The following is a 23,331-nucleotide window of genomic DNA, read 5'->3' as shown; positions in this document are numbered from 1 at the left end:
GAGAATTCTTTCCGGAAGCGTACCATTTGAACCGAACTTCTTTAAGTAGTAAGTTTCGTCCAATACGAACAATGGTTTTCAATACGAATAATGGTTTTCAAAGGCAACTATTATATTTGCTCCATGGTGTTGGGTATTTGAAACTCGACCCGTACGAACTTACGAGGGCAGTTCGGAAACTTCTTAGCCTAGTATTAAGAGCGCTGTATAAACAGAAAAAAGTTGAGTGGTTTGGAAACGTCCGTATCTGATATGAACACATGTTAAATTTTGTTTCGATCTGGCAACTCCTTCATATAGAAACAGGTGTTCAAAAAAGACGCATCCGCAATTTTTTACCATGGAAAAATTAGAAATGCGTGCTGTCATTAAATATTTACATAAAAAAGGTTTATCGGGACAAGAAATTCATAATAATATGGTGAATGTGTTAGGTGAAAGTGCTCCTTCATATGCAACAGTAAAAAAATTGGGTTGCTGAATTTAAACGTGGTCGTACAAGCATTGAAGATGGACCACGTAGTGGACGTTCAAAAAACAGCAACAACAACAGAAATTGTAGCCAAAGTGCATGATATGGTATTAAATGATCGAAGAATAAAAATGCGTGAAATTGCTAATATCATGAGCATCTCAAATGATCGAGTCCATTTAATTTTGTATGAAGAACTACAGATGAAAAAGCTTTCTGCAAGATGGATGCCGCATTTGTTAACAATCGATCAAAAACGCATAAGAATGAACATTTCTCAAGCTTGTTTGGATCGTTTTAAGCGGAATAAAATGGATTTTAAGCGTCGTTTCATAACTGTTGATGAGACATGGATCCACCACTAACTCCAGAAACAAAAGAACAATCCAAACAATGGACTGAAGCTGGAGGAAGTGCCCCAAAGAAGCCAAAAACAATTCAATCGGCTGGTAAGGTTTTGGCAACGGTTTTTTGGGACTTCATATGTATTTCATTGATTGACTATCTGCAAAAGGGCAAACAAACAAATTCAGAGTACTATTGCAACTTTTTGGAACAATTAAATGTACAAATTCGAGAAAAACCTCCTGGCTTACAACACAAAAAAAAAACAATTTTTCATCAAGACAATGCAACAGCGCACAAGAGTGTTTTAACAATGGCTAAAATCAACGAATTAAAATACGAGTTGCTTGACCACCCACCTTATTCTCCAGATTTAGCTCCCAGTGACTTTCACTTGCTCCCAGATCTAAAAAAATTCCTTGCTGGCAAGCGTTTTACCTCAAATGAAGATGCAATTATAGTTGTAAACCACTATTTTGAGACCTTGAGGAAAACTATTTTAATCAAGGGATAGAATTGCTAGAAAAGCGTCGGACTAAGTGTATTGAAGTTTCAGGAGATTATATTGAAAATTAAAAATATTTTTGAAACACTAACTATTCTCTTTCATTGATAGGCTAAGAAGTTTCCGAACCGCCCACGTACGTATACTTGTTTTAGGCATAGGTTCGTAATCCGACAACCAGCTTAATCTAATTGACCTATATAACCTCGCAAGGGTTAATAGTATGCCAAGCATGGAAAGAGTGTTTTAGATTCAAGCCGGCCGTATTTTCTACCTCTCGCTTAGGTTGTATAATTTTAACCCACATAGAGAAAAAAACCAGAGTTTGGTCGAAATATACATATAATTTGGATCTAGGACATAGTATGTCATTCGCTACCTTTAGAAAATCCTTTCCTTTGTGATTTTTCTGATGCTGTGTTGAGTTCTTCTCTCATTATCCTTTAAGCTTTAAATACACAAACAATTAATGAGGAAATGAAATTGCCTTTGGTCGTAATGTGTGCTAAACTTGTCGCATTTGTATTTTGTCATTGTTGTTGTCGTTACCGTTACCGTTGTCGACAACGACCACCGCACTCACACATATTCGAACAATGGTTGCCATTTAACTGTGAAGGTGTTAAATTGTGACAGAAATTGCCTCTGTGATTTTTCCACATTAGTTTTACAGGCATGTGGTTGCAGCAGCATCCTTTATTAGAATGAAATGGTGCCTGTGATGTTGTTAATGATGTTGATGATAGCTGAAGAAGGAGGAGGATAAATGTTTGCAAGGATGTTATTATTATTGCTCATTTTGTTGTATTATTTTTTGTTCTTTTCCATTTACAGATAAAACAACTTGAGCTGGGTGATCAATTTCCGGAGATAAGAACCTTAAGAGTACACAATATTGAATTGGATGAGAATGGTGAACGTATTGAGAATTTGGATTTATTAATGGAAATTCATTATATGGGCAATTTCCGGACATCCATTGATGCTGACATGGTACTCGGCAAAAAGGGATCATTGACTTTGAAGGGTAAGTTGGGGGGAAAAAAACTACCACAAATTGTGGCAAATCTTATTTTGTTTTCTGTGTTTTCGTTAGCCTCAAAGATGATGTGAAAGTCATAAATAATAAAAATCAATTCATTGGGGTTTAACTATTCGTAAGCTTTGAGGATTACAATGATTGATGACCCAACGATGAGAATATGTTATCTGGTTTAACATACTAAAACAAATCCCTTGGGTAAATCTATATGTTTGTTAAGTGAAATATAAACTTTGGGGTAGTTGGAGGAGTATAAGAATTTCTTTAGGATTTAAGTATTCATAGATTTTCTTGTTATTGTGTATTGTCATCGTATTGATTTTGATACAAGTGTTATTGAGTTCAAATAGTAACATTTGACTTTCAAAAGCACTATATTATGCATTCAAAAAAAGTTTATTTGTATCCAAAGATTTTGACCCTTAAAGATTTTGGTATTGATTCCGAGCCAAAAATGCGGCTTCTTTAAAATAAAGAATTTTTTTTTTTAATACCAAAAAATCAAAGACGCTAAATCCTCAAAATAAACCTTAGCATTTGAAGCGTTTTGATCCTAAATCTAAAGAATCAATATATCTTTAAAGGAAAATTTGTCTTAGTTCAAACACATGCGACTTTAACGGAGGGAAGCAAATTTCCAAAATTTGTATCCTAAATTTAATAAAAAAAAAAGTTTTAAAGCAATGATTTTAAATTTTACTTTAAATGTCATTACTTTGAAGAAATTTGGCCTTAATATTTTTTAAATTGCGCGTCTTAAAATTTAGGATACGAAGTCTTTAATATCACGTAAATATTTTATTCAATGTGTATAAGAAATAGCACTCACATGTTTAAAATATTTTATACCCAAAAATTACTACACGATCAGAGTATAAAAACGTCAATCTGCCAGTTCCATGCGAGATGACTACTCATCTTGACTACTTGCACATATGTGTGTTGATATTTAAGGGTGTCAAAGCCACCAAATAAACCGAACACTCAGTGCACTGAAAAAAGTAAACTATGTTGTGGGAAAAATTAACTATCTCGTCCGAAAATTGAACTTAATTGTATAGGAAATTTTGAGATATATTAAATTAACGAACATCTTCTGACATTATTGACTTTTTTTCCTACCATACGAAATGTATCCTTCACTCAAAACAAAGTTTACTTGGATCCCAAGATTTTGACCTTCCTTTAAGGATTTTGCTATTGATTCTGTGCCAAAGATGCGGTTTCTTTAAAATAAAACAAGTAAGGAAAGTCTAAAGTCGGGCGGGGCCGACTATATTATACCCTGCACCACTTTGTAGATCTAAATTTTCGATACCATATCACATCCGTCAAATGGGTTGGGGGCTATATATAAAGGTTTGTCCTAAATACAAACATTTAAATATCACTCGATTTGGACAGAGTTTGATAGACTTTTACAAAATCTATAGACACACACAATTTTAGTAAAAAAAATATGGGAAACATGGAACACAATTTTAGTAAAAACAAGTATATAAAGCAGTAAATTCGGCCGGGCCGAATCTTAAATACCCACCACCATGAATCAACTATAATAGTTTAGTTTGAAAACTCTTCGTCGTAGTGGGTTCCTTGTTCATATATAGAATTGTAGGGGGTTTGATGACAAATCTTCTCCCAAGCAAGTCAATGAAGACCAGATCAGATTCTGGATTTATGAGAACCAATTTTGTTTGAGTTTTAGAGAATTATAAACATATCGTGTATATGATGAAATTACGACTTGATTTGAAATCTTAAATCTGTAGATTATTTCCGCCATTATTTAAATAAATACGATGAGTTAAATCTGGAAATTCTACTTTCAGTTTCAAGCAATTTTCATGACCATGAAATAAGTGTTTTCTTTTTTGAGAAACGTAATTTTAGGCAAGCAAAGTTTTTTTTTTTTTTGACATAAATTTTAGAGACAATCGTTGAATAAACGAAAATACTTTATACAAAAAGGAAATTTCGTTTGTCTAAAATTTCATTATAGATTACTAATTTCCAGCAAATCGTATAAAAACTACGGATTCTAGAAGCCCAAGAAATAAAGCCGGGAGATCGATCTATATTGGGGCTATACCAAAACATGGACCGATAGGCATCATTTGCTACTCACATATATGTGTTCTTAAAATACCTCCAGATTTTCAATTTCAAACAAATCGGCTAAAAAATATAGTATCTAGACGCCCATGAAGTAAAAATCGAGAGATCAGGGTTATACCAAAAAATGGGCCTCGATATACCTCAATTTCGGCACACTTATTAGTGGTCCAAAAAAACATCTCGATTTCGAATTTCAGGCAAATCGGGTAATAAATAAAGTTTATAGAAGCTCTAGAATTTCAGGCAAATCGGATGGTAAATATAGTTTTTAGAAGCCCAAGAAGCAAAATCGGGAGATCGGTCTATATGGGGGCTATACCAAAACATGGACCGATGGGCACCATTTTCGACACACCTTTTTATGGTCCCAAAAGAACTCTAGATTTTCAATTTCAGGAAAATCGGATAGGAAATATAGTTTCTAGAAGCCCAAGAAGCAAAATCGGGAGATCAGTCTATATGGGGGCTATACCGAAATATGGACCGATGAGCACCATTTTCGGCATACCTTTTTATGGTCCTCAAATACCTCTAGATTTCCAATTTCAGGCAAATCGGATGGTAAATATAGTTTCTAGAAGACCTAGAAGCAAAATCGGGAGATCGGTCTATATGTGGGCTATACCAAAACATGGACCGATACGGACCATTTTTGACACACCTCTTTATAGTCCCACAATACCTCTAGATTTTCAATTTCAGACAAATCGGATAAAAAATACTGTTTCTAGACGCGTAAGAAATAAAATCGGGAGCTCGGTCTATATGGGGGCTATACCAAAACATGGACCGATACTCACCATTTTTGGCACACCTCTTCACAGATCTAAAATACCTAAAGATTTCCAGTTTCAGGCAAATTGGATAAAAACTACGAATTCTATAAGCCCAAAAAGAAAAATCGGGAGATCGGTTTATATGGGGACTATACCAAAACATGGACCGCTACTCACCATTTTTGGCACACCTCTTTATGGTTCTAGAATACCTCTAGAATTTGAAATTGAGGCAAATTGGATAAAAACTACGGATTCTATAAGCCCAAGAAGTAAAGTCGGGAGATCAGTCTATATGGGGGCTATACCAAAACATGCACTGACACTCACCATTTTTGGCACACCTCTTCAAGGTTCCAAAATACCTCTAGATTTTCAATTTCGCGCAAATTGGATGAAAACTACGGTTTCTATAAGCGAAAGACCCCAAATCGGGAGGTCGGTTTATATGGGGTCTATACCAAAACATGGACCGACACTCACCATTTTTGGCACACCTCTTCAAGGTCCCAAAATATCTCTAGATTTTCAATTTCGCGCAAATTGGTTGAAAACTACGGTTTCTATAAGCGAAAGACCCCAAATCGGGAGGTCGGTTTATATGGGGGCTATACCAAACCCTGGACCGACACTCACCATTTTTAGCACACCTCTTCAAGGTCCCAAAATACCTCTAGGTTTTCAATTTCGCGCAAATTGGATGAAAACTACGGTTTCTATAAGCGAAAGACCCTAAATTGGGAGGTCGGTTTATATGGGGGCTATACCAAAACATGGACCGACACTCACCATTTTTGGCACACCTCTTCAAGGTCCCAAAATATCTCTAGATTTTCAATTTCGCGCAAATTGGATGAAAACTACGGTTTCTATAAGCGAAAGACCCCAAATCGGGAGGTCGGTTTATATGGGGGCTATACCAAAACATGGCCCGATATAGCCCATCTTCGAACTTGGCCTGCGCGCAGACAAAAGACGATTCTGTGCCAAATTTCAGGACGATAGCTCCATTATTGAATGCTGTAGCGTGATTACAACAGACAGCCAGACAGACAGACAGACGGACATGCTTATATCGTCTTAGAATTTCTCCCTGATCAAGAATATATATACTTTATATAGTCGGAAATCGATATTTCGATGCGTTACAAACGGAATGACAAACTTATTATACCCCGTCACCATTCTATGGTGGTGGGTATACAAATATGGGAAACATTTAAAGCTGAAGCAATTTTAAGGAAACTTTGCAAAAGTTTATTTATGATTTATACGATTTATCGCTCGATATATATGTATTAGAAGTTTAGAGTCATTTTTACAACGTTTCGACTAAGCAGTGGCGATTTAACAAGGAAAATGTGGGTATTTTGACCATTTTTGTCGTAATCGGAAAAAAATATATATGGGAGCTATACAACTAATTGTACTCCTAGTGCAAAATTTCAACTAAATTCGGCCAAAAATCTGGCTTCTGTGGCCATATAAGTCCATATCGGGCGAAAGATATATTTGGGAGCAATATCTAAATCTGAACCGATTTCAATCAAATTTTGCACACTTGACTATACGACTAAGTGTTATGTTTGTACAAAATTTCAAGCAAATCGGTGTAAAACTCTGGCTGCTGGGCCCATATTAGTGCATATCGGGCGAAAGATATATATAGGAGCTATATCTAAATCTGAACCGATTTCTTCCAAAATCAATAGGGTTCTATTCTGACCCAAATTAGGAATATGTGCCAAATTTGAAGGCGATTGGACTTAAATTACGACCTAGACTTTGATCACAAAAATGTGTTCACAGACACACGGACGGACGGACAGACGGACATGGTTTTATCTACTCAGGGACCCACCCTGAGCATTATTGCCAAAGACACCATGTGTCTATCTCGTCTCCTTCTGGGTGTTACAAACATATGCACTAACTTATAATAACCTGTTCCACAGTGTGGCGCAGGGTATAAACATTTTTTACGGACCTCCCTGGCTTTAAATCTAGGATCGATAAAATTAAAATTGGATACAGATCTCATTCATCGAATTTTTATTCTCTGTTTGCGATATATTAATAAAGGTATTCATGTACAAACAAATTCCAGTTTCAAAATCCAAACTATGCCAAGTACTTCAAAGTCAAAACTGTTTTCTACTACTAAAAAAAAAACTATAAAACAAAGATGCAAATCCTTAAAATAAGTCTTAGCCTATATTTGAAGCGTTTTTATATAAAATTTAAAAATTCAATATGTCAGTTGAGTTAAAGACGATTTCTTTAAATTAAAAATATTTTTCTTTATTTTAAGGAACATATACCTTACTTCGAAGATCTACAACTTAAACAGAGAGACGCAAAAATTCAAGATTTGTGTCCTAAATTTAATGAAAAAAAATTTTTGAAGCAAAGATTATAAACTTTCTTTTATTTAAAATGTCATTATCTTAAAGAGTTTTGTCTTTAGCATTGCGTAAATTTCGAGTCCTAAAATTAAAGGTGCATAATCTTCCATATTAGGTCAATATTTTTTTCAGTGTTTTCGCAAAAATGAACTAAAAATAAAGAAAAATTCGTTGGCCTGGTGAAAATATTGTGGAAAATTTTAAAAATAAACTAAAACAAAAAACATTTTTGAAATAAATAAGAGTTAATTTTAACACCAATTTTACAACTAACTTTCTTTCTGTGTATTGTTCTGTCATATATAACTTCTGATGTCAGATGTCTCTGCCTGATAGTCTAATAGAAAATATTGATGTACTTTGAATTTTCAGGATGTCAAATTTATACAATATTAGGGGCATATTTCTTTACAATAAAGAAATTTTAATTAAAATGAAGTTCATAATGCATTTATCATCTACACTGAAAAAAATATTGTCGTAAGACCAAAGATTTCATCTCCTTAAGATACAAATGAACATGTCGCAATCGTACAACTAGAACAACAAAGAACTGTCCAAATACACAACTCCAGTAAAAATGTTTCCTTTTTTGCATATTGTATTTTTTGGAGTACAACTCGCAATAATTCCCAAAAAATAATAAATCATGTCCTTCTCTGCGTATAGAAAGACTACTTTGGAATGGGTCCATGTTCTCCATGTTCTAAAGTGTAAATTTACCGCGTCCGTGGCTAACCCATGTTAAACTGGATGGATTTCTCCATAGTGAAACATTCGGTTATGTCTAACATACGTCAATATTTATTTGTTTTGCTTTTAGTTCCCATTTTAAGGCACTACGAAAACATATTGGTCACATACTCCCCAACCCTGGTTAAAGAAACTTATATCTAGGCTTCATAGGGATAATCTTTTATTACATATTACCTTTGGCTGTATCAAATTATAAGAGAACTCTATATATGACTTTCCTTTTTTTTTTGATTTTTTTTTCTATTTTCCAGTGAAACAACTCTCCGGATTGGCACGATTACAATTCACACGTAATCCATATACCCATTGGTCTCTAAGCTTTTTGGGTGATCCAGAATTGGATTTGGCCATAGAGTCAAGATATCAAGGTCGTCAAATGCAATCGAATATTACCAGTCTGATATCGAATCAAATCCGGAAAGCTGTAAGACGAAAGCATACCTTGCCCAATTATAAATTACGCTATAAGCCCTTCTTCCACAAAACCCCCGAAGAAGATGTCGGAGAAGGTGATATCCAACCGAATGGTGTGCTGGAAGTTAAAGTTTCCGAAATATCACGTCTTATGTGTCCTACACACCTGACCGATATCTATTGTACCATTACAATGGCTTCGCTGGCCTTTGTCGAAGCTTGGCAACAGGATGATCGTCATGTGAAGGTCTCATTGGATGTGGAAATTCATAAGGCAAAAAATCAACAAATTGGTATTATATTTAAACAATCTGCTGCAGATTTTGTGGAAATCGAAGCCGTACTTCCAAATACACCGGCCTGTAAATCGAATTTGAAAGTGGGCGATATTCTATTGGCTATAGAGGGAAAGCGAGTTTCTACCATACAACAAGTGGCCAAGGTCATTAAAGGTCTCCAAGCTAATGTGTTTTGTTTACGAATAGATCGTGTTATACCAGGTATAATACGTAACGATGCCATATTGGAAGATCTGGATATTTACGAGGATTTGGGAGATGCAAAATCAGGTTATAGCTCCATAGTCCCAAAAACTCCTGAACCTGTTGGGCCCACATCAGCCGTAACAATACGTCCCCTGGCTGTGGGAGAGCGGAGTACAAGCAGTGAGTCCAGCCTAAGCAACACACCCACAAATTCCCCCAAAAAGACAAAACTCATCGCAAAAGCCCTTAAGAAAACCATAAGCCGTGATCATGGTGATGCCTCCTCCAAGGACGAGGAGAGTAAATTGAAATCATCGAAATTAGCGGCTAAACAACAATTAAATCTACCTAAAGTTCCTTCAAGAACCAACTGTGAAAGTCTTCTGGCCAACCTGTTACCCACCAGCAGCAACAACCTCTCGTCAGGAGTCAATGATGTCGAGCATTATTATCAACATTCCACCGTGGATTGTAAACTAGCACGTCTCATCCATATGGAGGACGTGTGTAATTTTAAATTAGACCAACATTGTCGTTACTTGAATATCTCTGTGTATGGCAAATGTGTGGGAGAAAATCAACTGTTGGGCTTTACCAATATACCCATCTATCAAATATTGGCAGAATGTTGTGAGACAAGTTTAAGTCAAAGTTTTAAGACGTATGAATTGAATCCTCCAATGCCTGAAGATTTGTGAGTTTTTTTTTCTATTATGCTATATGCATTTTTTATTGGAAATTAATTTGGTTTTGGATTTCTTTTTTTTATTGTAGAAAAAATCATCACTTGTCCTCTCAGTCTGGATTTAATCCAAATCTATGTTTCGGTGATATTTTATTTGCGTTCACGTGGGATGGTAACCCCAATCTATCAGTTACGGAGACACCTTCAAAGCATCAAGCGAAACTTAAATCAAAGTGAGTATTATGTAATAGGATTTTAGCTACATACAAGGTAGATGATATGTATTGCAAATAACTGCAGGTTACTAGCACACTCCGTTGGCAGCTGACAGATTTATTCCAATCATAGTTCATTTTATTGTTTACAAGATTACAAAAGCATGTTGATCTATTGCAATCAGAAGTAAATGTTTTAGTCACAGAACTCAGGGGTGATAGTGTGTTTGCTTTATATTTGATTGGAAAACCACATATCATTATTCGTTACTCTAATACTGACAGTGTTGCATCGCGTGGACGAGTAAAACGAACAGCACTAGATGTGATCCGAAAAGTGGTGGTCAGAAGGGAGCCATCTTGGTGCCGGCCTTTCCTTCAAAAGGCCGTGAACTAAATGCCAGCTTGGACCGAACTGCAAAATGCTGAAAAGCTAATCATAGAAAGGGGTAGCTCTCAGTGATAAGTGTGGTATCACAATGGAGCTGCCACTATATTTGATCGAAATCCACGCCGCAGTGGAAGAAAACTTGCTCGAGAACTGAACTGAAAACCTGATCGCGAGAATGGATGCAACACATATTGAAAAACAAGGTGGAACTAAAGCCATTGAAGTTCCAAAAAGTGCAATAGCTCGCCGATGCATAAAGCACGCTGGTGTAGGCAATTCATATAATAAAAATATTTTACATACTACTTTTGGAAAAACAAGCCAAGAGAATTATTTTACAATTTATGCATGATTGTGAAAAAAATAACAAATTCATTCCGTTACTGACATTAAAAAAAACAAAAAAAAAACAAGTACATACGGCCGTAAGTTCGGCAGACCGAAGCTTATGTACCCTCCACCATGGATTGCGTAGAAACTTCTACTGAAGACTGTCATCCACAATCGAATTACTTGGGTGCCGGTAACACTTGCCGATGGCAAGGTATCTTAAAACTTCCTAACACCGTAATATATATCACATAGTCCATACGTGGTATAAATTAACCTAAAAAAGGCCGTTTAATATACGTATATAATTAAGTTTAAAGTTTCTATAGACATAAAATTTTGACAACATTTTCTATAGAAGTAAAATTTGAAAAAACAATTTCTATAGAAATAAAATTTTGACAAAATGTTCTATAGAAATAAAATTTTTACAAAATTTTCTATAGAAATAACATTTTGACAAAATTTTCTATAGAAATAACATTTTGACAATGTTTTCTATAAAAATAAAATTTTGGTAGATTACTTTTGGCTCGAGTGGCAACCATGATTTTGAACCGATAAGGAACATTTTTGTGTGATTGGGGATCGCCTATATATAACTATAGACCGATATGTACCAATTTTGGCATGGTTATTAGGCTCCGTAGGACAAATCTGGGGATCGATTTATATGGGGGCTATATATAATTATGGACCGATATGGACCAATTCTTGCATGGTTGTTAGAGACCATATACTAACACTACGTACCCAATTTCAACCGGATCGGATGAATTTTGCTCCTCTAAGAGGCTCCGGAGGTCAAATCTGGGGATCGGCTTATATGGGGGCTGTATATAATTATGGACCGATATGGACAAATTTTGGCATGGTTGTTAGAGACAATATTCTAACACCACGGAGCAAATTTCAATCGGATCAGATGACTTTTGCTCCTCTAAGAGGCTCCGGAGATCAAATCTGGGGATCGGTTTATATGGGGGCTATATACAATTATGGGCCGATGTGGACCAATTTTTGCATGGTCATTAGGGAACATATACCAACACCATGTGCCAAATTTCAGCCGGTTCGGATAAAATTTGCTTCTCTTAGAGGCTCCGCAAGCCAAATCGGGGGATCGGTTTATATGGGGACTATATATAATTATGGACCGATGTGGACCAATTTTTGCATGGTTGTTAGAGACCATATACTAACACCTTGTCAGCCCGATCGGATGAAATTTGCTTCTCTTAGAGCAATCGCAAGCCAAATTTGGGGGTCCGTTTATATGGGGGCTATACGTACAAGTAAACCGATGTGGATCAATTTTTGCATGGTTGTTACAGACCATATACTAACACCAAGTACCAAATTTCAGACGGATCGGATGAAATTTGGTTCTCTTAGAGCAATCGAAAGCCAAATCGGCGGATCGGTTTATATGGGGACTATATATAATTATGGACCGATGTGGACCAATTTTTGCATGGTTGTTAGAGACCATATACTAACACCATGTCAGCCGGATCGGATGAAATTTGCTTCTCTTAGAGCAATCGCAAGCCAAATTTGGGGGTCCGTTTATATGGGGGCTATACGTAAAAGTGGACCGATGTGGACCAATTTTTGCATGGTTGTTAGAGACCACATACTAACACCAAGTACCAAATTTCAGCCGGATCGGATGAAATTTGCTACTCTTAGAGCAATCGCAAGCCAAATCTGGGGATCGGTTTATATGGGGGCTATATATAATTATGGGCCGATGTGGACCAATTTTTGCATGGTTGTTGGAGACCATATACTAACACCATGTACCAAAATTCAGCCAGATCGGATGAAAGTTGGTTCTCTTAGAGGCTCCGCAAGCCAAATCGGGGGATCGGTTTATATGGGGGCTATATGTAATTATGGACCGATATGGACCACTTTTTGCATGGTTGTTAGAGACCATATACTAACACCATGTACCAAATTTCAGCCGGATCGGATGAAATTTGATTCTCTTAGAGAAATCGCAAGCCAAATTTGGGGGTCCGTTTATATGGGGGCTATACGTAAAAGTGGACCGATATGGACCAATTTTTGCATGGTTGTTAGAGACCATATACTAACATCATGTACCAAATTTCAGCCGGATCGGATGAACTTTGCTTCTCTTAGAGCAATCGCAAGCCAAATTTCGGGGTCCGTTTATATGGGGGCTATACGTAAAAGTGGACCGATATGGCCCATTTGCAATACCATCCGACCTACATCAATAACAACTACTTGTGCCAAGTTTCAAGTCGATTGCTTTTTTCGTTCGGAAGTTAGCGTGATTTCAACAGACGGACGGACATGCTCAGATCGACTCAGAATTTCACCACGACCCGGAATATATATACTTTATGGGGTCTTAGAGCAATATTTCGATGTGTTACAAACGGAATGACAAATTTAATATACCCCCATCCTATGGTGGAGGGTATAAAAATAATAAAAATAAAAAAATTATTCTGTTACTGACATATCAATTTTAGTTCACATGCAGTATATGTATGTTAAATAAAAAGGCAGATTAAATACCTATAGAAGTCAATTTAGTTCTTGACCAATTTAAATAGAAGAATGTAAAAATAATTATGTACCGATATGAATCAATTATCGCACGGTAATTAAGGAAATAAATTTAAAACAGATCGGATGAAATTTGCGCCTTCAGGATAGTCCGGAAATCAAATGTGTTGAGTGGTTTATATGGGGCCTATATATATTTATGGAACGATGTAAACCAATTTTGCACGGTGGTTAGAGGCAATATATAGATGTCACGTACCAAAACTCAACCGAATCGAATAAAATTTGTACCCCCAGGAGGGTCCGCAATCCAAATATGGGGATCGGTTTATGAGGGGGCTATATATAATTGTGGACCGATATGGACAAATTTTTGCAAGGGTGTTATCCACATACTAACATCACGTACATAAATTTCAGCCAGATCGGTTGAAAGATACTTCTATAAGAGGCTCCGCAAGCCAAATCTGGGAGTCGGTTTATATGGACGCTATACCTAAACCGGTCCGATGTGGCTTATTTACAATACCATCGGATTTACACCAATACGAGGGCGGTTCGGAAACTTCAATGAAAGAGAATAGTTGGTTTTTCCAAAATATTTTTATTTTTCAATATAATCTCCTGAAACTTCACTACACTTAGTCCAACGCTTTTCTAGCAATTCTATTCCTTGATTAAAATAGTTTTCCTCAAAGTCTTCAAAATAGTGGTTTACAACTGTAATCTGCATCTTCATTTGAGGTAAAACGCTTGCCAGCTAGGAAGTTTTTTAGATTTGGGAACAAGTAAAAGTCACTGGGAGCTAAATAAAGAGAATAAGGTGGGTGGGCAATAAACTCGTACTTTTATTCGTTGATTTTAGCCACTCTTGTTCGCTGGTGCGTTGTCTTGATGAAAAATTATTTTTTTGTGTTGTAAGCCAGGACGTTTTTCTCGAATTTGAATAAATTCAGAGTACTATTGCAACCTGATATTCAATCAATAAAATACATCTGAAGTCCCAAAAAACCGTTGCCATAACCTTACCAGCCGATTGAATTGTTTTTGCCTTTTTTGGGCACTTCCTCCAGCTTCAGTCCATTGTTTAGATTGTTCTTTTGTCTCTGGAGTATAGTGGTGGATCCATGTCTCATCAACAGTTATGAAACGACGCTTAAAATCCATTTTATTTAACTTAAAACGATCCAAACAAGCTTGAGAAATGTTCATTCTTATGTGTTTTTGATCGACTGTTAACAAATGCGGCAGCCATCTTGCAGAAAGCTTTTTCATCTGTAGTTCTTCATGCAAAATTAAATGGACTCGATCATTTGAGATGCCCATGATATTAGCAATTTCACGCACTTTTATTCGTCGATCATTTAATACCATATCATCATGCACTTTGGCTACAATTTCTGTTGTTGTTGCTGTTTTTGGACGTCCACTACGTGGTTCATCTTCAATGCTTGTACGACCTCGTTTAAATTCAGCAACCCAAATTTTTACTGTTGCATATGAAGGAGCACTTTCACCATATCATTATGAATTTCTTGTCCCGATAAACCTTTTTTATGTAAATATTTAATGACAGCACGCATTTCTAATTTTTCCATTGTAAAAAAATTGCGGTTGCGTCTTTTTTAACACCTGTTTCTATAATAAGGAGTTGCCAGATCGATACAAAATTTAACATGTCTTCATAACAGAAATGGAAGTTTCCAAAACACTTAACTTTTTTCTCTTTATACCGAGCTTTTTGTGCTAGGCTAAGAAGTTTCCGAACTGCCCTCGTATCAACTACACGGACGAGAAAGACTGTTTTTCATATGTTTGGATGTAAACATTATATGTTTGGAACTCAATTTTTTTAACACCATATTTTTATGTGCAAGCATGTAATGTTCATAAACTAGCATAACATATTTGGGACATATATGTTAATATGTTAGAACATATTATGTTTGGGACATAAAATGTTTGTAAATATAATATGCTTCGATGCAAACATATAATAATTTAGAAATAACCTATAAACATATATGTGTTTAGAAAGAGAGACCTAGAGAGTACGCTGCAAGTGAAATAATGGAAGTAACCAATTGGCTCCTTAAAAATATAACCACACAAAGAAAATGTCATTAAAATTTTTTTCTACCCGTGTATGCCCTAAGGTGAAATAAAATATGTGAACAATGCAAACAATATTTTGTTTGGACCAATCCTGAAGCATATAGCTTGAAGCAAAATGTGTTTGGGCTATATGTTACAGATACGTTTTTTTTTTTTTTTTTTTTTTTGAGGGTGTACTTGTACCAAGTTTCCAGTTGATAGCTTGATTCCTTCGGAAGTTAGCGTGATTTCAACAGACGGATGGACTGGAACCAATAATTCGATGTGACCAATAATTCGGAATGATAGTTTTAATATACCCCCATCCTATTGTGAAGAGTATAAAAATGAAACAAATAATGGACTGTTTTGTTGCATTAGATATCAGGAACCGCAGACTTCAGAAATGGCGCTGTCTTCCTGAAATTTGACATAGGACTGAGACCAATAATTCTATGTGTTTTAAACGGAATGATAATGTTAATATACCCCTCATCCTATGGTGGAGAGTATAAAAATGAAACAAATAATGCGCTATGCTTTGTTGCATTAGATATCAGGCACCCCGTATATCTACGACCGTCTGTCTGTTGTAGTGACACTAAAGACTTCAGTAATGGCGCTGTCGTCCTTAAATTTGCAATAGATTCGTTATTTCTATCTGCAAGCAGATCAGGTTCGTAGGCGATCCCCCAATTTGGTTTCTTGAACATCTACACTCAAAAAAAGTGAACTCTCTATTTCACTAAAGCCAATTTAACTTTATTTTAGTTCACGGACTTATTATGTTTGGAGAAAGTTTCCTTTACTCTAATATTTTTTTTTTGTACGTTAGTTAAATTAACTAAAACCGAGGGATAAAATATACTCAAATGAAGCATAAAGATTAACTAAATTCGTGTTTTCCACAAAATAGTTCAGAATTTCTTTAAATTTGTACATTTTACCAAAAATGCGTCCATCATGAACTTCGTATGGCATTAAAGACATTTTTTAACAAGTGAAAAAATTTAGTTATGTCTAATAAATTTTCTTGAATTTGTCGAAAAATATTTAGTTATTCTTATGACATCGGCGTGATGCCAACGTTTGTAATACTGTTTAGTTAAAATTTTCTACAAATATCCAAAATTTTCTAAAATTAACCGAAAGTTTTCTTCCTGGTGGGTTCACTGTTTTTTCAGTGTATATACCCCAATTTTTAGCCGATTTGTCTGAAATTGAAAATTTAGAGGTATATTAGGTCTACAAAGAGATACGCTAAATATGAATCGGTCCATATTTTGGTATTGCCTTCATATAGAACAGATCTCACACTTTTATGAAATTTCCCTCAAATAGGAAATTTACAGGTATTTTTAGATCCTATCCAGCTATGGCAAATTTGGATTATATCGGTAAGAGTTTGATATAGCACTCATACTCTCCGGTCTCCCGATGATCAAGCGTACTGATCATCCTTATTTTCCGTTACTACAATTACAGCTTGACGATTTTATTCCTGGTGCTCATTTGGGTGAAAAAATTTCCAGAATTCCGATTTCCAATCATATGAAAGGCATTATTTCCTCGGATTAGATGAGAAATTTAAAATTTCTCTAATACTAAAACAATAATGGTTCATATGAATCCAATACCTCATGAAGTCTCCAAATGTAGAAATTTAAAATTTAATTTCTGGGACCATACCATTTAAATCGAGTTATTATATTTCACCATATCCACCTGAAATTATATATATTTTCAAGTGACTAGGAGGTTTCAATGGAAACTATTATATTTAATCCATGGGGGGGTGCATATTTAAGACTCGACCCGGAATTTGGTATTTTTTGTATCTTTATATAGATACTTGGAAAATTACTGAAATCAACACATTTTTCATATAATCGTCGTTTTGTTTTCTTGTTACTTATCTATTAAGGTTACAAAACTAAAAAGTTTACTATTTTTCTTCAATTTTTAGATCTATAACATCCGTTGATAAGACCGATGACAGCGGTTATTCTGACAATATTTCCATCAAATCTACGGACACCATCATACCAACACAGCCCCGTGCCCATAACTTCGTACGCACCCATTTCCAAAGAGCCACACAATGTGATTTTTGTGGCAAGAAAATTTGGCTAAAAGATGCTATGCAATGTCGTGAATGCTTCATGTGTTGCCACAAAAAGTGTATTAATAAATGTCAGAATGCTACCGTATGCGGACCCGTTGATTGTACATCGGCTTTACAACAGCAGACACCTCTGGTACAAACACCAGAATTTATGGTCACTGAACCGGATATAGATGCAGCAGTTGAACCAGATTGTGATGGTTCACCAAATGCCTCAGATGGTTGTGCTAATGCCTCAAAGGGAAATACAACAAATAATAATGGGGCAATTGCAGCAGCGGCTTCAGCAACTGGAGCTACAACTCCCGGTAATTTGGAGGTTCATCGTTCAAGTTTGACTGGACTATTGGCACAGGGTATTAAGCGTGTTAATTCAGCCAACAATCTAGCCATACCAGGTATAGTATCATCTATAGCTGGTGTTACCAGCAGTACTACAGGGTCAACTGGTACAAATTCAACTGCTTCGCCAAGTGTTATTGCTAAAAGCTTACCGCCAACTCCACAACATACTCCCTCAAGGTAGGAAACGAAAATATGAAATTATAATACATTAATTTTGTGCCGTTGAAATGGTTGTTTTTTTCTCTCGTCAAATTATTAGAAAATCATCCCTAATCCCTTCGGCTCCAAACACATTCGACTTAGTTACACAACGTCTGGAATCTCTACCTGCTGATGTTCCAAGTTTTAGTCCCGAACAAGTTGTATTCATAACCGAGCACATTATACAGTTATCCAAAGATGAAGATGTCATGAGTTTAGCTAAAAATGCTAGCAAACATTTGTATAGCTCCTTAAGTGGCAGTGAGCGAGTGGAGAAGATTAATTTATTGGTAAGTATGAATATAGCGGAAAATTGCCCGGGAACACGTGGTGTATGAATGGAAGCAAAACTGAAGATGAGAAAGACAAAGCAACATTTTTCACATTTGCCACATTAATGCACAAATAAGATTAATTTAAATTTATATTAGAAAATTCAGATATCGATTATGTTTGTGTCACTGAGACATGGCTGAAGGAGTCGACTCATGACATACTTTAAGGGTATAAAGTGTATAGGGCTGACAAATTGCATCGAGGAGGTGGTTCTGCAATATATGTTTGAAATGATTTGTCCACTCAGATATAGGTGATCCCATTGAATATGTTTTTAAGAGATTTTTCCTCCAAATAGTTCCATGTGTCAAATAATTTCTTCCAATAATCTGATAATTTCGGGAGAATTTAATTGCAAATATACTTATAGATTCATATTTGACATGTGTCTTTATCCAAATAATACTTCCATTTCCACACATTGTAACATGGTTTTATCATCGTGTATGCGGATTGACCACCTTTCAATATAAGAGTGCGTACACTGAAAAAACAGTGAACCCACCAGAAAGAAAACTTTTGGTTAATTTTAGAAAAATTTGAAAATTTTAACTAAACAGTACTACAAACGCTGGCATCGCGCCGATATCACAAAAATTAGTAAATATTTTTCGACAAGTTCAAAAAACTTTATAAGACATAATTAATTTTTTGCACTTGTTAAAGAAAAATTTGTAGTTTGAAGGAAAAACTTGGAGTTCAAAATTGCAAGAACGTCTTTAATGACATACGAAGTTCATGATGGATGCAGTAAAACTTACAAATTTAAAGAAATAATGAAGTATTTTGTGAAAATCGAATTAAGTAAATTTTTATGCTTAATTTTTGTATATTTTGTATATTTTTGTATATTCCTGTTATTTAGTTCATTTAACTAACGTACGCAAAAAATTATTAGAGTAAGGGAAACTTTTTCCAAACATAAAATTTCCATGAACTAAAAGTTAAATTGGCTTTAGTGAAATAGAGAGTTCACTTTTTTTGAGTGTATACGAACCAAGTAAGTAGGTAAAACAGAGTATGCGGTCGAGCAGTGTATGCAGATAAAACTGCGTATGCGAAATGTTAGCTTCTAGTCTATTCCAATGTTAAAATGTTAGTTTATAGTCTATTCCATATGTCCGATGCGTCAAGCGAGATGCGAAGGAACATCATTATAAGATTCATGTCGGATATATTAAACTGTCCTGGATGCGACAAGCAAGTATGAGGATGAACCGCGATAAAATGTTGGTTTACAATATGCTCAATGCGACAAGCAAGTATGAGGACAAACCGTGTTACAATGTTAGGGATGTCAAATGTAGGGATTGGTTTATATGGAGACAATATATAATTATGGAGCGATATGGACCAAATTTGCATGGTTGTTACAGTGTACTTAAATCGCATACCGGAGCTCAGTTTATATGGCCCTATGGTATATATAATTATGAACCGAAATGGACCAATTTTCACTAAGAAGGAGCGGAGCGATACCCTGGTTGAAATGAAAGAGTCTCTTCAGCTATAGGAAGGAGGTTCCTTGTCATTGAGCTAAATATACACAGAGAATACAAGTTGTGACAATCAACTTTATTGCCAACCTCCTTTTGGCAGTTGTAGCAACTACCAGTTGGCAGTTGTGACATCCAACAAGTTCGGTCGACTCAATCGAATGATGGGAAACCCAACTAATACTATATATGGAGTTGGTTGTGTCAGACGATGAAATTTGTCGTTGCTTCCTTCTCCCAACTTTAAAGCACCATGACCGAATTGAATAACAAAATCCCACAAAATACTGAATTTTATTTATATTTTTTGATGATAGGAAGGTACATATACTTAAATACGATATATTAATACATTATGAAAAATGTTCACCCTTAAAAGTATACCCTCCAGCATGAATAGGTTGGGGAATCGACAGATAATGGAGCTAATTCTTTGGTACTCTTAGCATATTAGTATTTATAGATGGTGTTCGAACTGTCTATAGCCCGTCTAAAACACACAATAAATTAAGTAAAGAAATTAGTGTGGAGTTTTAAAACCGACATACGAACCTATCCCCGATGGTGACTTTCTTGGGGTTTCATATATATAAGGCAGATGTAGAGATGGATTTTTTCAGCACGAAATATATTCAAAGGAATTCGGCTGTGAGTACCAAACGAAAGCGCTGTCTATTAAATGACAGTTACAAAGGTTTTATAAGGTTGGTTGTGTCTATCGAATTCGATCAAAATTTTTCAAAAGAGAGGCATTTAGCTTAGACAGCTAATTGTCTTGTATTACAAACAACAAATGGTAGAAGGAACAAAATAACGATTGTAAATAAAGTAAAATGAATGATACAACTGTGATTTGATTGTAAATGTAGAATTTTCGTTACAATTGGCGATTTTTAACCTATCTGTTTTCTGTGTGTAGAATCGGGTAGCACTCATTAATAAGATAAAAATTCACCACCTGTCCAACTAACGATCCTAAGAAAGTTTGGTGCATATTGCCACTAAGGGACCTCTCACAGGACTAGTACCAGTGCTCCAGTTTGTCGAAGTTTTAAAATTTTCATATAATTTATTGATTTCTATACTCTCTTGATTTTGAAATTTTATTGGATTTAGATGTTTACCTATGGATGAACGTATTCCAAAATCATTCCAATGGGAATGATTAAAATAATACCGGTTCCTGAGGGTTTGTCCCAAACTGGTTCATGAGGGCCTCTCTAGTCCTACTAAATTCTCCAGGTCATGTACTTTGAAATGAGTCCAAGCCGTGTCCTGCAGTGTACATTTACCCCCGTCAATGACAAACCCGTGTTAAAGTGACAGGACCCTTCCATACGTTTCGACCAGAACTGGGACTGGTCTATTCACACCAGGGAATAGTCTTGTACTGGTTCTGGGGTAGATCCATTCCCCTTACCGGAGCTGCCACTCTATCTAACCCAACTTTACCTAGTTATCGGCTATTGAATATGTGTTTCCAAACATTTGATGGAATCAAAATATCTTGGGAATGCCGTATTTTGTGAACATTTCCTAAGGACTTAAGCTAGTGCTGATTTTTGTTGTTTATTTTTTTAAGATTAAAATCATTTTCGTTAAATCGAATGTACATTTTTTAAATTGTTGGTTTTTATACGACCTTGATTGTTTATTATTTTTCGATTCTTTTAGATTAATTCTAAATCGGGCTTTCAAGGTCTCTAAATATGCAAATAAAAAAACTTTACTTCATATTTTTATCCGACGTTTCGTTGGTAATTCCCAACTTCTTCTGGGATGAATTTTATTGAAATCTGGCAACGATAGAAATAACAAAAAGGGGGACAAATTACATCTATGTGGAGTACCATAAGTCAATCTCTAAACTTACATTTAGTCTTTTTTCATTTTGTTCACCGTTCGTTATTTAGAATGTTAATAACTTGGACGTTCGTTAAATTGGATTTTCGCTAAATGGGATATTCGTTAAACAGAGCTTCGACTTTATATCGAATTATAATACAATATTAATATTTTATTAATATTAATATTTTTTTAATATTATTTATATAGGATTATTAATATTAATATATTTATATTTTACATGCTTTTACAGCTAACTAAACTTCGTCTAGCTTTGGATAGTGAGACATCCATCCATTCCAATTTGGCAGCTACGATTAAAAATGGAAACAATGATCTAACAAATACAACTGCAGCAACAACAGCGTCAGGAGACAACACAGCGAACCTACACAACAATAAATCAAACATTTTAGGGAAATCGGAAGAGCGCATACAGGCCTTAAGTGTTATAATGCTATATCTATGCACAGGCTTACAACATGCCCAAGGAGTGGCTATGCAGTAAGAGGCAAATTATTATTGGAAATTTACTCTATGCAAAGAAAAAACTCATTATTTTATTGACAAACATACACATACACAAAGCCATTGAAATCCCTGCAAGCATTTGGAAGTTATTTTATTTTTCTTTTCGCTAAAATTTAACTACTCCGGATAGCCAGGAAGTTTTTTATAAGTTCTTAGCTTAACACAAAAATCAATACGACTCTAACTCAAAAACCTTAATATTCGGGTATAGTTATAAGTTTCACATGAAAGGATGACAGAAGATTTTCCCCTCGTCGTTATTTTGTACCGCAGATGGAAATTGTTCACACAATATTTTTCGGTAGAAGCAAGAGGAATCTTTTTTATTTCCAAAGAGAAGGATTTCAGCACCAATTCTATTTGAAAGGAAACAAGGAACATAACTTATACAGTCTTTACATGTACACAGCTAATTTTCAGTGCCAACTAATAGTGAGTATATATATGTGAGTGATACTACACACTAAAGTGATTGGTCTTTTTAGATCCGTTCCTAAAAAGAAACTAGTTCCACAGATCCTTTTGGATCCGGATAGGAAAAGTATTTAAAGAATCCCATAGTTTAACATTTTCTTTTAGCTCCGTTAGAAAATAAAATACATGGATCCTAAATTTAAGCAAAACAAAAATTCTTGAACATTAACTTGTATAATAAAGATTTTGTGACTAAAATTGCGAAGTCAATATTTATACAGCGATTAAAATTTTTCTTAGAAATATCGTGTTTAATTTTTTTTTTTCATAGAGCAAATCAAAAGTTACTATGTATTTTTTTTTTTTTTTTGCCGACTTTAAAATAAAAGAGTTTGCCTTTCGTTGGTGATATACTTAATCTTCGTAAAGCATGTTGGTACTTTAGTACTCGATGCTAC

The 23,331-nt window shown here is 35.3% G+C and overlaps 1 protein-coding gene across 1 annotated transcript in view; it reads left to right on the top strand.

Moving 5' to 3' along the window:
• The window catches only part of Pdzd8 (PDZ domain containing 8), a 43,510-nt gene extending 20,442 nt beyond the window's left edge, over window positions 1-23,068 (top strand). The window contains exons 3-8 of the mRNA XM_075302220.1: window positions 2,157-2,349; window positions 8,671-10,012; window positions 10,093-10,236; window positions 17,547-18,227; window positions 18,310-18,541; window positions 22,182-23,068. Coding sequence (XP_075158335.1) covers window positions 2,157-2,349; window positions 8,671-10,012; window positions 10,093-10,236; window positions 17,547-18,227; window positions 18,310-18,541; window positions 22,182-22,436 — 2,847 coding nt within the window. The 3' untranslated portion in view covers window positions 22,437-23,068. The remainder of the gene's footprint in view (window positions 1-2,156; window positions 2,350-8,670; window positions 10,013-10,092; window positions 10,237-17,546; window positions 18,228-18,309; window positions 18,542-22,181) is intronic.
• The last annotated feature ends 263 nt before the right edge of the window (window positions 23,069-23,331 follow it).

Source organism: Haematobia irritans, chromosome 3 (genome assembly GCF_050003625.1).
Source record: "Haematobia irritans isolate KBUSLIRL chromosome 3, ASM5000362v1, whole genome shotgun sequence".
NCBI lineage: Eukaryota > Metazoa > Arthropoda > Insecta > Diptera > Muscidae > Haematobia > Haematobia irritans.
Note: the sequence above shows the minus strand (reverse complement) of the source record. Positions and strands in the feature narration are given on the sequence as shown.